The 16,046-nt window shown below is 47.1% G+C and overlaps 1 protein-coding gene across 1 annotated transcript in view; it reads right to left on the minus strand.

Annotated features, from left to right (window-relative positions):
- SKAP1 (src kinase associated phosphoprotein 1) overlaps positions 1–16,046 on the minus strand; it is a 91,285-nt gene that overhangs the window by 65,714 nt on the left and 9,525 nt on the right. Inside the window, exon 4 of the mRNA XM_063425213.1 lies at positions 4,584–4,691. Within this exon, the coding sequence (XP_063281283.1) occupies positions 4,584–4,691 (108 nt within the window). The remainder of the gene's footprint in view (positions 1–4,583; positions 4,692–16,046) is intronic.

Raw genomic sequence — 16,046 nt, forward strand, 5'->3', positions numbered from 1 at the left:
TGGCCTTTGGGGGATGAAGGAGCTTCGGGGATTTTTTTTGGGAATTAAAGGTGGGAAAAGCAGGGATTGGAATTTTAGGGCTGGGAAGCTCAACCCCACTTGAGTTTTAAAAATTTTAAAAGGTTTTGAAGGATTTTTTAAGGGTTTCAGAAGGTTTGGGAGGATTTGAAAATGTTTTTAAAGGTTTTAAAGGGTTTTGAAGGATTTTTAAAGATTTTAAAGGATTTTGAAGGGTTTTAAAGGGTTTTGAAGGGTGGTTTTAAAGGATTTTTAAAGGGTTTTGAAGGCTTTTAGAGAGTTTAGAACTATTTTAAAGGATTTTAAGGTATTTTAAAGGGTTTTTAAGTGTTTCTAAGGATTTTGAGGGATTTTAGAGAGTTTGGACCTATTTTAAAGGGTTTTAAAGGGGGTTTCAGGGTTTTTAAGGGTTTAAAGGGTTTTGAAGAGTTTGAAAGGTTTTTTTAAAGGATGACACTGCCCCTGTGCCTGCTCCAACCCTTCCCTCATCCCATCCTTCCCACACACCTCATGCATCAGGTGTTTATCGGGAATTCCGGAGCTTTTCCGGCTTTTTTGAAAGGAGTTCAGAGAGCACTGGGAGCTCCCCTCCCTTCCATTTGCTCCTCCCGGGGTTCCGGTGCCTCCCGAGCCCTCCGAGGCCTCTCCCGACCCCGAAATCGGGGCTGGAATAATCCCAAAACCCATCAGTTTCCAGTTAAAATAAACTTCCCGTTTCTCCCCCCAAATTCCAGGGCTTTTTTTTTTAAATGGCTTTGATCCTCTGCCGGAGCATCTCCCTTCAACTGATTAATTAATAATTCATTAACGATGGGCCAGGAGGTGTTTGGGGGATTTGGGATGCTCCAGGGATTTGGGATGGTTGTCTCCGGTGGGAGATTTCCCTGTCCACGGCGCGGGGTTAGAATTGGGGGAGTTTTAGGGTTTTTCCCACCCCAAACCATTCCGGGATTGAGTCAAACCACCTGGAGCCCACAGCAGCGTCCAATGGATAAACTGGATCCAATGGATAAAATTCCTTAAATCCCGGTCAGTCCTTCCCTCCTGCACCTCTTGGATCTGCCAGAGGTTCTTTGGGATTATCCAGGCCAGGAAAGTGAGGAAAAATCCCCAAAAAACTGCCCAAACCCAGCGGCTTCCTGGTGGGGAGGGTGCCACAGTGAGGGGAAAAACCCGACCCCAAATCAATCCCAACCCCAAATCACCAATCCTGATTCCAAATCACCAATCCCAAACCCAAATTATCAATCCCAAACCCAAATTATCAATCCCGACCCCAAATCAATCTCGACCCCAAATCAATCCTGACCCCAAATCAGTCCCAAGACCAAATGATCAATTCCAACCTCAAAACTTTAATCCTGACCCCAAATCAGTCCCAACCCCAAATCATCAATCCCAACCCCAAATCAATCCTGACCCCAGAATGTTAATCCCAAACCCAAATCAATCCGCATGGATGGGATGTGTCTGTGGGGTGGGGCTGGTTTATTTGGGATGTGTCTGTGGGATGGGAATTGTTTGGGAGGCGTTTCTGGGATGCGTCTGGGGGAGGATTTGGGGTTCAGGGGAGGATTTGGGGTTCGGGGGAGGATTTGGGGTTTGGGGGAGGATTTGGGGTTCGGGGGAGGATTTGGGCGCTGGGTTTGGGTTCTTGGATGGGGACTGGGGATGGAAGGAGAGGAAGAAGCGGGGCCTGCGCGTGTTCCTGGCCAGGCACGTTCCTAAAGTGCGTTCCCAAAAACCATTCCCAAAAAACATTCCCAAAGCCAATTCCCAAAGTGCCTTCCCAAAAACCATTCCCAGGGCGCATTCCCAAAGTGCCTTCCCAAAGCCTGTTCCAAGGGCGCGTTCCCAGGCGAATTCCCAAAGCTCCTTCCTGAGGCCCATTCCCAAAGCACGTTCCCAAAAACCATTCCCAAAAACCATTCCCAGAGTGCCTTCCCAAGGCCAATTCCCGGGCGCGTTCCCAATTCCCGTTCCCGATGCTCGTTCCCGAGGTTCATTCCCGGGCGCGTTCCCAATTCCCGTTCCCGATGCTCGTTCCCGAGGTTCATTCCCGGGCGCGTTCCCGATGCCCGTTCCCGGGCGCGTTCCCGCCCTGCGCGTTCCCGGCCGGCCCCACACGGGGGCGCTGCAGAATTCCGGAGCCGCCACCGAGCCCGGAGAGACCTCGGGACACAAAATCCACCAAAATCCCCCCAAACAGAACCTAAAACCACCAAAATCCTTCCAAACAGAACCTAAAACCACCAAAATCCCCCCAAATCCACCAAAATCCCCCCAAACAGAACCTAAAAGCACCAAAATCCCCCCCAAATGCACCAAAATCCCCCCAAATAAACCCTACAACCACCAAAATCACCCCAAACAGACCCTAAAATCCCCAAATACACCAAAATAACCCCAAATAACGCAAATAACCCCAAACGGCCCCAGCAGACAACAGGAGACCCCCCAAGACACACGGACACCCCAAAATATTCACTGGCAGCCCCAAAAATCCATGGACACCCCCCAAAATCCCCCAAGACACACAGACACCCGTCGATAACCAGTGACACTTCTGGACACCCCCAAAAATCCACGGACAGCCCCCAAAACCACCCCAAAAATCCACAGGCAGCCCCCAAAATGCCCCAATAAATACGGACACAACCCAATATTCCCTTACACCCCCCAAAATCCACGGACACCCCTCAAAACCTCCCGATATCCACAGAGAGCCCCAAAAAATCCCCAAATATTCACTGAAAACTCCAAAAATCCACGGACAGCCCCCAAAACCTCCCGATATCCACAGAGAGCCCCCAAAAATCCCCAAATATTCACTGAAAACTCCAAATATTCACGGACGGCCCCAAAAATCCACAGAGAACCCCAAAAACCCCAAATAAAGATGGGCACAGCCCAAGATTCACTGAGCAAAGGGAACAGAGGGATCTCCAAAGGGACTGAGCAGAATCCAAAGGGATTGAGGGATATCCAGAGGGATAAAGCAGAATCCAAGGGGATAAATCAATATCCAAAGGGATAAATCAATATCCAAAGGGATAAAGAAATATCCAAAGGGATAAATCAATATCCAAAGGGATAAAGAAATATCCAAAGGGATGGAGCAGAATCCCAAAGGATAAATTAATATCCAAAGGGATAAAGTGATGTCCAAAGGAAAGGGAGTGATATCCAAAGGGATAAATCAATATCCAAAGGGAATAAAGCAATATCCAAAGGGATAAATCAATATCCAGGGAGATTGAGCAATATCCAAAGGGAATAAAGCAATATCCAAAGGGATAAATCAATATCCAAAGGGATATATCAATATCCAAAGGGAATAAGGCAATATCCAAAGGGATAAATCAATATCCAAAGGAATAAATCAATATCCAAAGGAATAAATCATTATCCAAAGGGAATAAATCAATATCCAAAGGGAATAGAGGGATATCCCAAGGGATAAATGAATATCCCAATGGATAGAGCAATCCCTGGAGCTGCCAAATCCATAAATACCCAATTCCTGAAACCCTGGAATGCCCTGGGTTGGGAAGGGACCCTAAATCCCATCCCGTTCCCACGGGCAGTGACACTTCCCGTTATCCCAGGGTTTGGACATTCCCAGGAATTCCATCCCAGCCCCTCCCCACCCTCCCGGCGAGGAATTCCATCCCCAAATCCCACCAAAATCCTCCCCACCCTCCACTTCCAAACATTCCACTCCTTCCATCAGAATTAACGAACAGACCCCCAAATTAAGGAATTTCCAAGTTTTTAAGCCAAAACCAGTTTGGAGAAGTCTCCCAGAGCCCGGGGCACTCGGGAATTGTCTCCCAAGGAATCCTGAGCATTCCAAGGCCCCTCAGGATTTCCTGGCACTTCCCAGGCTCCAGCTCTGTGCAAACATTTGCTCCGGAATCTCTCCGTAGGGAAAATCCTCCGGAGCTCATGGCTCATTGAGTAAAGTCATTCCCAACCCTCTCCGTCCCTCCAGGGATAACTGGGAATGTTCCCGGATTCCCAGGAGGAATCAGAGCGAGGAAAAACCGGTCCCAGTGGATTTTCCCGAATCCAAACTCCTCCGCCTCCAAACTTCCCGGGTTTTTATTTCAGTCAGCGTTATGCCAAATCCGATCTGCTCCCGTTAAAAACTGGATTTACTGAAACTGGGAATTCAGGAAGGTGGGAAAAGCAGTGGAATTCTCAATGTCGTGTTGGAGAGTGGAAAAAAAAGCCACGGGAATGGGAAGGACATTCCCAAATCTGGACAAATTGTTCAGTTTGGGAAAGTTGAAATATTCCTGCTTTTCCCACAGGGATGTTGGAATTCCGGAATCCAGACCCTCCTGAATCTGAAGTGATGGTTTGAACTCGGAGGTGAATCCATGGAAAAACGGGAACGTTGTTGTGCCTCCCAAAAAGGAAGCAAAGAAAATGAGGAGGCAAAAAAAAAAATCCCTCAACTAAATCAAAAAAAATTCCAAGAAACATCAGCGACATTCCAGAAACATCCCAGAATTCCAAGAAACTTTACAAAAAAATTTCCCAAAAAATCAGCGACTCACCCTTGTCCTGGAATTCCGCTGGGAAAGAGGACTCAGAAATCCGGGAAGGGCCGAAATTCCAGCTGGGATTTTCATCGGAGCCATCCTGCCCGTCGTGCTCGTCCTCCCCTGGATGGGAAAGACAAGGAGAGGCAAATTTTGGGGAAAAGTTCTGGAATTTAGGAATTCCTAACCCCAAATAGCCCAGCTCGGGTTGTGATCAAGTTTCTTTCTGGTTCTATCCAAAATCCAAACTATTTTTTGTGGGATTTAAGGGGTTTTAGGGCAAATTCATCACTCAAGGTCAAGGCAGGGAATTCCTGCTGCAAAAACACCGGGAAAAATCTGGGAATGCCAATCCTGAGGGCCAAAATTCCAGGGAAAAACCCAAATCCTTGTCCCTGCCCTCAGTCCAGGCCATAAATCCAGGTGTAAAATAGAGAATTACACTAAAACGAGGAATTTTCCTGGATTTTGGGGAAAAAAGCTCAGGAATCCTTCAAGAGAGAGGGGAAAGGATAAAAATGTGGATTCTCTGGACAAATTTATGGGAAAAAGGATAAAAACATGGATTCCCTGCAAAAACAACAAGGATAAGGAGAAAAACATTAATTTCCCACACAAATTTACAGGAATTGGGATTAAAAACGTGAATTCCCTGCACAAATTAACAGGGATAAGGATAAAAATGTGGATTAATTGCACAAATTAACAGGGATAAGGATAAAAAAGTGGATTCATTGCCCAAATTTCCAGGGAAAAGGAGAAAACCACGGATCCCCTACAAACAAATGACCAAAGGCAGGGTGCGGACAGGAGCTTTCCGCTCCTCGAATTGCAGCCCCATCGAATTTTCCAGGGAAATTTCCTCCGGCTCTTGGATTTTCTGGAGAGGCCACTCAGTGCCAGGTGTCGAGAGCAACTTTTCATGGAGATTTTTAATTCAATATTTGTTGGGAACAAAGCAGGCGGGGCCTGCGCCGGCCCAGGCCTGATAAGGGAGCAGGGGCAGCTGCTCCTCACTCAGCGCCCTCCAAACAGCCCCAAAAAAGAATCCCCAGCTGCTCCTTCAGCCTTTTCCAGCTTTAATTCCCGCTTTTCTCCTGGCAAACACCGGGAGAGAGTTTGGAAAACAACGGGGGAGTTCAGCTTTTCATCGAGGCCTCTGGAAAAGGCCTCGGGCCTAGCGGGGAAGGCTCGAATTTTCCACTCATCCTCCAAAAAAATCAGATTTGGGGGAAGTTCCAGCTGGAATTCCTGATAGGAATTTTGGGATGTGTTTTTAGCAGCTTTCCCTGAGTATTTCCCACATCTCAGGGCACGTTTTTCCAGGGAATTTCCAGTTCCTCATCCAAAGGAACCGCCTGGAATAAAAAGAGGGATAAAACGCCCAAGGATTTTCCTCCCCTGGATCAGCTCCAAGCACAAATCCCAAACACTGCCGAGATTCCAAACAAAAAAATCAAGGGGTTAGAAAGAGAATTTGGAGTTAAAAAGGAAAAATTCGGGGGAAAAATTGAAAAAGTAGGTATTAAAAATGAAAAGTTTGGGGTTAAAACATAGAAATTAACAGGGATTGAGATAAAAACATGGATTCCCTGCAGAAATTTGGGGTTAAAATTAAAAAATTAGGGGTTAGAAATAGAAAATTTGGATTAAAAATAGAAAATTTGGGGTGGAAACTTCAAAAATGTAAAAGCAGGGAGTGCATCCCTGAGCTTGGCTAAGTCCTTCCCGGGATTTTTTGCTCCGGGTGTGACAAGGGGACGCTTCTCCCTCTTTTCCAGATCCTGAAATCCCACGGCTTCCCTAAAAAGCCGCTGCCGGAGGGTGAGTGGGAATTCCCGGAATTCCCAGTGCTGGGAGCATGGGAATGCCAAAACCCCTTCCAGTGATTCCTTAAAAAGAACTTTTCCTTGGAATTTCCTTGGGATTTCGCCTCGGTCCCGGCCCCACGTGGGGGTGGGAGGTGGCGCCTCTAACGAGATGCGGGTGTGGGATTTTTGGGATAACGAGGAGCCTGTTCCCGCTTTTCCGGAGGCTGTGCCGGGATGAGCGGCTCTGGCACCTCGGAACGCTTTGGAAAAGGAGATTTTCCAACTGGGAGAATTCCCTGCGGGATCCGGCAGCGGGAGGAGCTGTTCCACACGGATCCGGCGGGAAAATTCCCAAATACGGAATATCCAAGAGTTTTATCGCCATCGATTGGGGGTTTTGTTCAGGGAAATGGAATTCCCAAAATCCCCAAATCCCCCCAAATAAAGCCTGGCTATAAAATGATCCGACACCAATAATTCCCATCTTTAGGGATCGCTCCGAGTGCAGCTGCGCCGCACAAATCCATGGAAACGGAGCTGCTTCGTTTTCCTTTGGCACCGGGAGAATTCCGGAATATTCCTTCAGGAGAGACCCAAAACTCCGCGGCCCTCGCTCCGTAAAAACCCAATCCCGTCGTTTTTCCATTTGGATTCACATCCCGAGGATTTCTCGTGCTTTTCATCCACTTTTTCCATAAAGTTTATGGAGCGGGGAGGAGTCCAAGCAGGAAGAACAATTCCGGGATTGTTGTGATGAAGGAAAAACTCATTAACTCTTAATGAAAACACCGGGAATAAAATCCAAGCGGCACAAAACCCTGGAAAATAATTATCCTGTGCTTGACACGGAGCTGCTCCGTGAAATCCACAGCAAAATTCCCGGATTGTTCAGGGCATGGAAAAGCAGGATTGGAGCAAAACCTGGATTTGTCCCCAGAAAAATGGGATTGTCCCATCTTGGAGCTGGCTGGGATTCCCTGCAGGAGCAGGGAGGGGGGTTTGAAGGTTTTCCATGGAATTTAGAGATGTTGGGATTTATGTTCAGAAAATTCCAGGGGGGACTGAGGTGTCCCTGGTGCCAGGGGGGTCCCCAGCTGGAACGGGAAGAATTCCAGAGGTTTTGGTCCCATTGGTGACTCCAGGGCCCTGCAGGAGCCGGGAATGTCGAATATTCCCGACCCCTGGGAGGGAAAAACACAGAAGGGAAAAATGGCAAGAGGAGAAGGAAAAGATCTGGATTTGGAGGAGGGAAAATTCTGGATTTGGAGGGGGGAAAAATCCAGATTTGGAGGAGGGAAAAAATTCGGATTTGGAGGAGGGAAAGATCTGAAGGTGGAGAAGGAAATGATACCAAGTTAGAGAAGGAAAAATCCAGATCTGGAAAAGAAAAGGATCCAGATTTGGAGGAGGAAAAAAATCTGGTTTGGAGAAGGAAAAATCCTGAGCTGGAGAAGGAAAAGAAGCAGGAGAGGGAAAATTCCTCCTCTTTTCCAAGTCAAACCTCTCCTTAAAACCTCAAAAATCCCCCAAACTAAAATGATTTTTAACAGATTTGTTTTTTCTTTCTTTCAGCTGCAGCTGCTTCCCATGGAGGACAAATAAAAAGGGAATTAATGAATCCCAGCAAAGCCAGGAAAAAACCAACAATTTCCATGGATGACAGGAAAAAACCTGCATTTCCCGCAGCTTTTTATGGGAATTGCAATTAAATTTCCTTGGCTTTATCAGGTACCCAGAGCTTCATTAAACCTCTCTTAAATCCCAGGAAAAATCAATACCAGGCGAGCTCCGGTCGGGATTTTATGAAGAGCGGAAGTGAAATCCCCAATTCCCCTTCAAATCCTGGGAAAAAAAACCCCAAAATTCCTCCTCAAATCCCGCCTGGCTCCGTGAACATCCCGGCATTTCCAGGGATTCGTTCCCCAGAGCCAGAGCTGGGAAAGGATTGGCGAGATCGTGGTTCAATATTCCCAAATCACGGAAAAATCCCACAAAAAAGTGGGAATGGACGGGATTAGAGCTCCTGGGATTTGCTCAAAGCTCTGGCAGTGCCACCTGTGTAAATTTGGGATGTTTCGAAAGGTGTGGATGGGCTGGGAAATTGAGGAAATTCCCATTTTTCCAGAGCTTTCAAGGCTCCAGAGTTTGGATTTTCCCTGGGATGAGGCCGGGAAGAGCTGAGGGTTTGGTGGGTGCAGCTTTTCCACAGGGATCATTGATTTCCTTGGAATTCCAGGGCCTGGGCAATTCCATATTTCCTTAAAATCCCACATTTTTTATTTACTGACTTCCTTGGGGTTCCAGGGTTTGGATAATGTTCTATCTCCCAAAAATCCCAACTTTTCTATTTATTGACTTCCTCGGAGTGCCGGTGCCTTCAAACTTTGCCTTCAAATCCTATTTTTTGCCTCAAAATCCAAATTTTTCGCCCTCAAATCCTGTTTTTCTATTCCATCCATCCCCAGCTTATCCCAACACAACCATCCCCCTAAAAAATCCCATGTGGAGCCTCCAAATCTCTCCCCCACCGTTTTTTCGGGATATGATCCCACCCAGAAATCCCAGAAATTCCTCCCCATATCCATAAGGAGCAGAATTCCCTTCCCAAACCTCCACCCCAATTCACTCCATCCTCATTTTCTCCCCTCATTCCCGTTTTTGTTCCTTTTTTGCTAATTACACGTAATAAAGAGAATTAAAGGAGGGCTAAAAACGCCGGGAAAAGGGAAAAATCCTGGGGCTGGAGCTGCCGGAGCTTGCAGTGATCGCCAGCGCCCAGCAGGTCGGGCTGCAAGGCAGCGGCACCGGGAATGCGCCGCTGGAATTCCGCTGCCCTCCCCTCCCCCAGGCAGGGAAAAGCCGCCGAATTTCTCGGGAATATCCAAACCCAGAATTTAAAATATTCCAATATTCCCGATCCTGCTGTGGGGCTGAGTTTAAGGTGGAATAAAGGGGAAAAGATGAATTTTGGGGATTTTGAGGATAATCCCAAAGGGAATTCAGCAGCTCAGGGGTTAAATTATTCCTTGTCCCAGGGCAGAGAAACTTCCTGGATACAAAAAATCGGGAATAACCTCAAATGATTAATCCCTAAATCTTTAATTGGAGGTGCAAATATTCCGATATTTCCCCAGCTGATTGTGGGGTTGTTTTCAATCAGGGAAAATTCCCGACAGGAGAAATTCCAAACTCTGCTCGGAGCCCACAAACGACGCTCCAGGAGATTCCAACCTGGAATTCTCCCCTTGGAATTCTCCACTTGGAATTCTCCCTTTGGAATTCTCAATTGGAGTTCCAGCTCGGGGTTCTCCACCTGGAATTCTCAAGTTGGGAGTTCCCCACTTGGAGTTCTCAACCTGGAATTCTCAGCTTGGAGTTCTCCACCTGGACTTCCCAAAATTCTCCACTTGGAATTTCCAATTTGGAATTCTCCACCTGGAATTTTCCCCTTGGAAGCAGAGCCTTTGGCAGGGCTGCTCCGAGCTCCTTCTCCTGCATCCCAATAATCTGGAGCTCCCCAAATCCCTCAAATCCATGAAAATCAGCAGCTCCCACCTCCCCTCTGGATTTTCCAATCCTCTTGGGTCACCTCTGGCCAATTTTCCCTCCTTTTTCCTCCCTTTTTCTCCTTTTCCCTCAATTTTCCTCCATTTTCCTCTCCTTTCCTCTCTTTTCCTGCCGTTTCCTTGCCTCCCCCTGGGATTTCCTCCCTCTCCTCCCAATCCTTGGCACTTTTCCATCCCAAATTTTGCGTCTGGAGCAGCAGCGGCTCCAGGGAAGCCAAGCCGGGCTCGGGATGAGCCTGAAACCCAGCCCGGCCCGAGATTCCCACGGGATGTAAACAAGTAAACAAGATTTATCCTCTTTTTACCCCTTTTTATCCTTTTTTTTTTTGTGTGTGTGAAACACAAAACCGGCCCCGAGTTTGTGTTTGTGGGGGTTCATAAATTATCCCTGCTGAAAGGGGAGGCGGCACCGAAAGGATCCCAAATTCCGGCTTGGGTCCAGCTTGGAGGCACCAATTTTCCAAAAAAAACTCTCTGGGAAGCCGGGAAATAATTAATTAATAATTCTGCAGGATTGCAGGCAAAACTGGGCAAGACTTAATTAATAATTGCACAGAAGGAGCAATAATTAATAAATTATTCTATAGAGCTCCAAGTGGAGATGGGAAATAATTAATTAATAATTCTATAGACTTTCAACTGAAGCTGGGCAATAATTAATCAATAATTCTATAGAATTCCAAGTGAAGCTGGGCAGCAACTAATTAATAACTCTATAGAATTCCAAGTGAAGCTGGGCAGTAATTAATTAATAACTCTAGAGAATTCCAGGTGAAACTGGGCAATAATTAAATAATAATTCTAAAAGAAGTCCAAGTGAAATCAGGCAACAAGAAATTAATAATTCTATAGAATACCAAGTGAAACTGAGCAATAATTATTAAATAACTCTCTAAAACCCCAGGTAAAATGGAGCAATAATTAATTAATAATTCTCTAAAACTCCAGACAAAACCAGGCGATAACTAATTAACAATTCCACAAAACTCCGAGCGAAGCCGGACAATAATTAACCAATAATTCTGCGAATAAAGAGAGATTAAAAATAAAAATATCCCGAGAGCTCCGAGCGCTGCCCTGGGAGTTCAGCGGCGTTTCCTGGGCTCGAACCTCTCCGAGGGAACGAGGAATGAGCAGAGGGAGCCGAGCACATTCCAAGGACGGGACACAAGGAGGCTGCCTTGCCCCTTTTTCCCGGGAAAAGGGAAAATCCAGGAATGCCGGGAGAGGAGCTCGGGATGGAGCGAAGGTTTGGGATGGAGCAGGGAAGAGCAGAATTATGGATTTGGGGGTGGTCTGGGGGGAGGTTCTGTCAAAAGTGACACATGGAGAGGGAGGAGAGACTCGAAATTCTGGGTTTGGAGAAGCAGGAATGAGAAAAATCCAGATTTGGAGAGGCAGGAATGAGAAAAATCCAGATTTGGAGAGGCAGGAATGGGAAAATTCCGGGTTTGGAGGGGCAGGAATGGGAAAAATCCTTGATTTGGAGAGGCGGGAATGAGAAAAATCCAGATTTGGAGAGGTGGGAATGGGCAAATTCCAGATTTAGAAGGCAGGGATGAGGAAATTCTAGATTTGGAGAGGCAGGAATGGGAAAATTCTGGGTTTGGGGAGGCAGGAATGGGAAAATTCCAGGTTTGGAGGGGCAGGAATGGGAAAAATCCTTGATTTGGAGAGGCGGGAATGAGAAAAATCCAGATTTGGAGAGGTGGGAATGGGAAAATCCCAGATCTGGAGAAGCAGGAATGAGAAAATTCCAGGTTTGGAGGGGCAGGAATGGGGAAATCCCAGATTTGGAGAAGCAGGAATAGGAAAACTCCAGGTTTGGAGAGGTGGGAATGAGAAAAATCCAGATTTGGAATGGGAAAATTCCAGATTTGGAGAAGCAAGAATAGGAAAATTCCAGGTTTGGCGAGGTGGGAATGAGATCCGGGGGTTGTGGGTGCAGAGGGCAGAGAATTCCCGCTCCTCACTGAGGCCACATCCCCCTTTTCCTTAAAGCCTCCGAATTCCAGGTGCTAAAATTGAGGATTTACCCCCATTCCCCAATTTTTTTGGGAAGCAGGAGGGGCTGTTCCCAGCAGGAAGGAGCTCAGGTGAGGGGATCCATGAATATTCTCCTGCTCCAGCCCCGGGAGAGGAATTTTTGAAGCGTTTTCCAATAATCCCTGAAGTTTTTTCCTAAAAAACCCTGCAGGATTTTCCTATTGCACAACCAAATTCAGCAAACACAGAATTCATTCCAGCCCCTCCCTCCCCAGAGCAATTAAACCAACCGAATAATTAAAATATTTCATTCACTGCCCACAGCCAGAGCGGCAGAACCTGGGAATATTCAACCCCTCGGAGCTGCAGATTCCAACTTTTTTCCCGAGGTTTTCCCTCCTCCTTCCCGGCGGGCTGGAATTCCACGGGCTCTGCTGAGCTCTGACCTCCCCCGGGGAGGGGGCACGGGGAGGTGCCAAAAGTGGCCAAAAAGGGCAAAACTGAGCCCGAGGAGTTACAGTGGGGATGGGTTTTCACTGGAAGTGGAAAATTTTGATTAATGAGGCCGAGATCTCCCGGCAAGCCAAGCCAGGGGATTTCCCTTCCAGTCTGGGAGTTCAAAATCGAGGGGATGGTTTAAAAATAAAAGAGTTTAAAAGGTTTCTTTATCATCCTAATCCTTCTCCAGAAAGGAAGTTTGGGTGTTTGTGGCCAAACTGGGATTTGTTGTCACCTGGGCTTTCAATCCCATTAAAAATCCCAAATTTTTGCCTCTGAGGGAAGGTGGATAAGGGTGAAGGGGATTTTTATTTTAAATCTTGTGGTTATTCCTGGAGGATTTTCCCTTCCCATCCCCTCGGTTTGTGCAAGGAACACCCCCAAAACGAAGGGGAAAATTCCATCATTTTCCAGAAATGCAGAAAAGCCTTTTGGGGTCCATCCTGCTCCAGCAACAGGGAATTTTCATGGAAAAATAAAATAATTCCCGGAATTATTGGTGCTCCCAACCCATTAAATCCACATTTAAGGAGTCCAGGGACCCGTCCTGGTCTCAGAGTGGCAGCACATCCCAAGGCTCCACTTTTCCTGCCTCAATTCCCAGGTTTTTTACGGATTCAAAGATTCCTGCTGAGCAGGGGCTGGGTTTGGTGTTTGAACACTTGCAGCAACCTCTAAATTCACATTTTGCTCCATTTTTCTCTGTGTATGGAATTAAAAACGCAGAATAATCCCAGGCCAGCCCTTCCCAGGTTATTCCCTCCGAGCTGGGAAATTTTCCCAAGTCAAAAAATGTTCTGTCCTCTCCTGGAATCACTCCCTCCCTCCCAAATTTCCTCCCAAAATCTAGGAATAATTGATAAATCCTCAATAAACAATTAATAAATTAGATAAACAAAGGTGTGCAGCTGCTCTGATCGTGCAAAACTCCAAACCCGGGAGGGATTTCCACACAAAAACAAATTCCTGAGGATTTTGCCCAGGATTTAATCCACAAAAAGAGACAAAAATCCCTCCTGGAGCAGCAGGAAGTGAAACCTCAGCGCTGACCAAGGGCCCTGTCAGAGGTGTCCATGTTTAAATTCGGATTTTTCCAGCTCCGCGGGATTTGTGGCCATTGGATTTTTCGTTAATTAAGTCATTAATTAATTAACCACTGTGCCCCTCGGGGCCTCCTACCAAAAATTGTTTTGTTTTCTCTCCGTCCCCGCCGTGTTTTGACATCTCCAGGGCCGGAGCTTTGGTGTTTATAAACGCGGGGATATAAACGCCTCCAGCAGCGCCTTCCAAACCTTGTCAATCCCAAAAGTTTTGGGTTTTTTTCTTCTTTTCCTGCTGTTTCCAAACACTTCATAAATCCAAGCCGGGTTCGTGGGCCTGAACCCCCGCTCGGCAAAGCCGGAATGAGCCAAAAAGGGTTTTTTTATAAATAAAACTTCCTAAAATCACCCGGCACTCCATTAATTCCGGGACACTCCGGCGCGGCTTCAAAGGGAATTTTTGGGGTAAAAAAGGGGGGGTTTATTCTTTTTTTCTTTTTGCTGTTTTAATGATTTGCTACTTGTCCTTGTCATAACTACACCGAGCAAAAATGTGGGAGCTGGGAGAGGGGTGGGGAAACTCCGAGGTTCCACCGCGGAGCTGGAGCCGGAGCCTCGCACTGGGAACAAAATCCCGGCACTCTCACGGAGCAGGGATTGCTCAGAAATTCAGAAATGACAGAAAATCATCCAGGAAATGGCAGTAAAACGTGGCCAAAAAAGTTATTCCAAAAAACGAGACAAAAAATGGGTACAAATATCACCTCAACAGGGCCCACTGCCAGGTGAGGCCTAGTGAGGCCTAAGGGCCTACTCCCACTTTTCTCTTGGTTAATGAATCCTATTAATTAACAAAGCTCCTGATTTTTAAATCAGAATTCATCCCTCCCTTCTCCACGTATCTACTGATTTTTCCAGAAAATTGGAATTTTCCGGGGTTAAGGCACGGAGCTGGCACAAGCAGGAGTTCTGGATGTGCGTTTTTTCAGCCTCGATTTTCCCAAATTTCATAAAAATGGAAGAGCCATCCTCTCTCTCCTGAATGTTTTGATTACTTATGAATATTTGAAGGAATTCTGCTGTTCAGCAGTTCTGGGAAAACCATTTGGGATGAATTTTGGACGGAAAAAATGAAAGCGTTGTCATCGTCTCCGTGCAAATAAATCTGGGTTTATTCATCAACCCGGGGTTGTTTTCTGCCAAATAAAAGGGGAAAATCATCGCTTCCTGCTGCCTCCACCGGGAATTTCAGTGGGAATGGATCCCTGGAGTGCCCAGCCAGGTATTCCATGGGAAGATCGGCAGGGATAACGCCAGGGATGGAGAGCTGGGAGGGCAGAGCCGCATTTTCCATCTCCGAGGGTCTTTGGGCAGAGGTTACGGAGCCCCCCGAGCTCCCGAGCATCAAAAAAATCAGGGAATCATGGAATGGTTTGGGTGGGAAGGCAAATTCCACAACCAAGGCCCAAACCTGGCGGGGACACGGAAAAACCCTGGAGAGACACCGGGAAAAGGAGCCCAAAGACATCGGGGGGTTCAGCTGAGCTCTGCCTCAGCGGGGATTTTACACCTGCGCCTCTCGTGGGGTCGGGCTGGGGTCACCGCGACATTCCAGGCAAATTCCTGTTCTAGCAAAGCCGGTTTTCCCAAAATTCCCATTCCAGCGATGCCTGTTTCCATCAGAATTCCCATTCCAGCAATGCCTGATTCCATCAGAATTCCCATTCCACCAATGCCTGTTTCCATCAGAATTCCCATTCCAGCAATTCCTCTTTCCATCAAAATTCCCATTCCAGCAATGCCTGATTCCCTCACAAATTCCCATTCCAGTGATCCATTTTCCCTTCAAAATTCCAATTCCAGCAATGCCTGTTTTCCCCAAAATTCCCCTTCCAATTACTCTTTTCCCCCCGACAAGTTCCTATTCCAGCAATTCCCATTTCCCTCCCCAGTTCCCATCCCTCTCTCCCAGTTTCCCTGGTGAATTCCCACTCCAGCAATGCCGGAATTCCAGCCCTGCCCCTCAGCTCCTGTTTATCCCCACAGGGACCTTTTCCCTCTTCATCCCTCCCTTTTCCCCCTTCATCCAACTCCCTTTTCCCTCTTCATCCAACTCCCTTTTCCCTCTTCATCCAACTCCCTTTTCCCTCTTCATCCAACTCCCTTTTCCCTCTTCATCCAACTCCCTTTTCCCTCTTCATCCAACTCCCTTTTCCCCCTTCATCCAACTCCCTTTTCCCTCTTCATCCAACTCCCTTTTCCCTCTTCATCCAACTCCCTTTTCCCCCTTCATCCAACTCCCTTTTCCCCCTTCATCCAACTCCCTTTTCCCTCTTCATCCAACTCCCTTTTCCCTCTTCATCCAACTCCCTTTTCCCTCTTTATCCAACTCCCTTTTCCCTCTTTATCCAACTCCCTTTTCCCTCTTCATCCCTCCCTTTTCCCCAGCTCTGTCTCTCTGTTCTCTTCCCGAATTCCCGTCCCTTTTCCCGGTTTCCCTCTCCTCCCTTGCAGTACCCCAGAGCGGCCTCTCGATGCTCCCTCAGACCGTTCCTTCCTTCCCTTCCTCCCAAATCC

Source organism: Prinia subflava, unplaced genomic scaffold, assembly GCF_021018805.1.
Source record: "Prinia subflava isolate CZ2003 ecotype Zambia unplaced genomic scaffold, Cam_Psub_1.2 scaffold_60_NEW, whole genome shotgun sequence".
In the NCBI taxonomy this organism is placed as follows: Eukaryota; Metazoa; Chordata; class Aves; order Passeriformes; family Cisticolidae; genus Prinia; species Prinia subflava.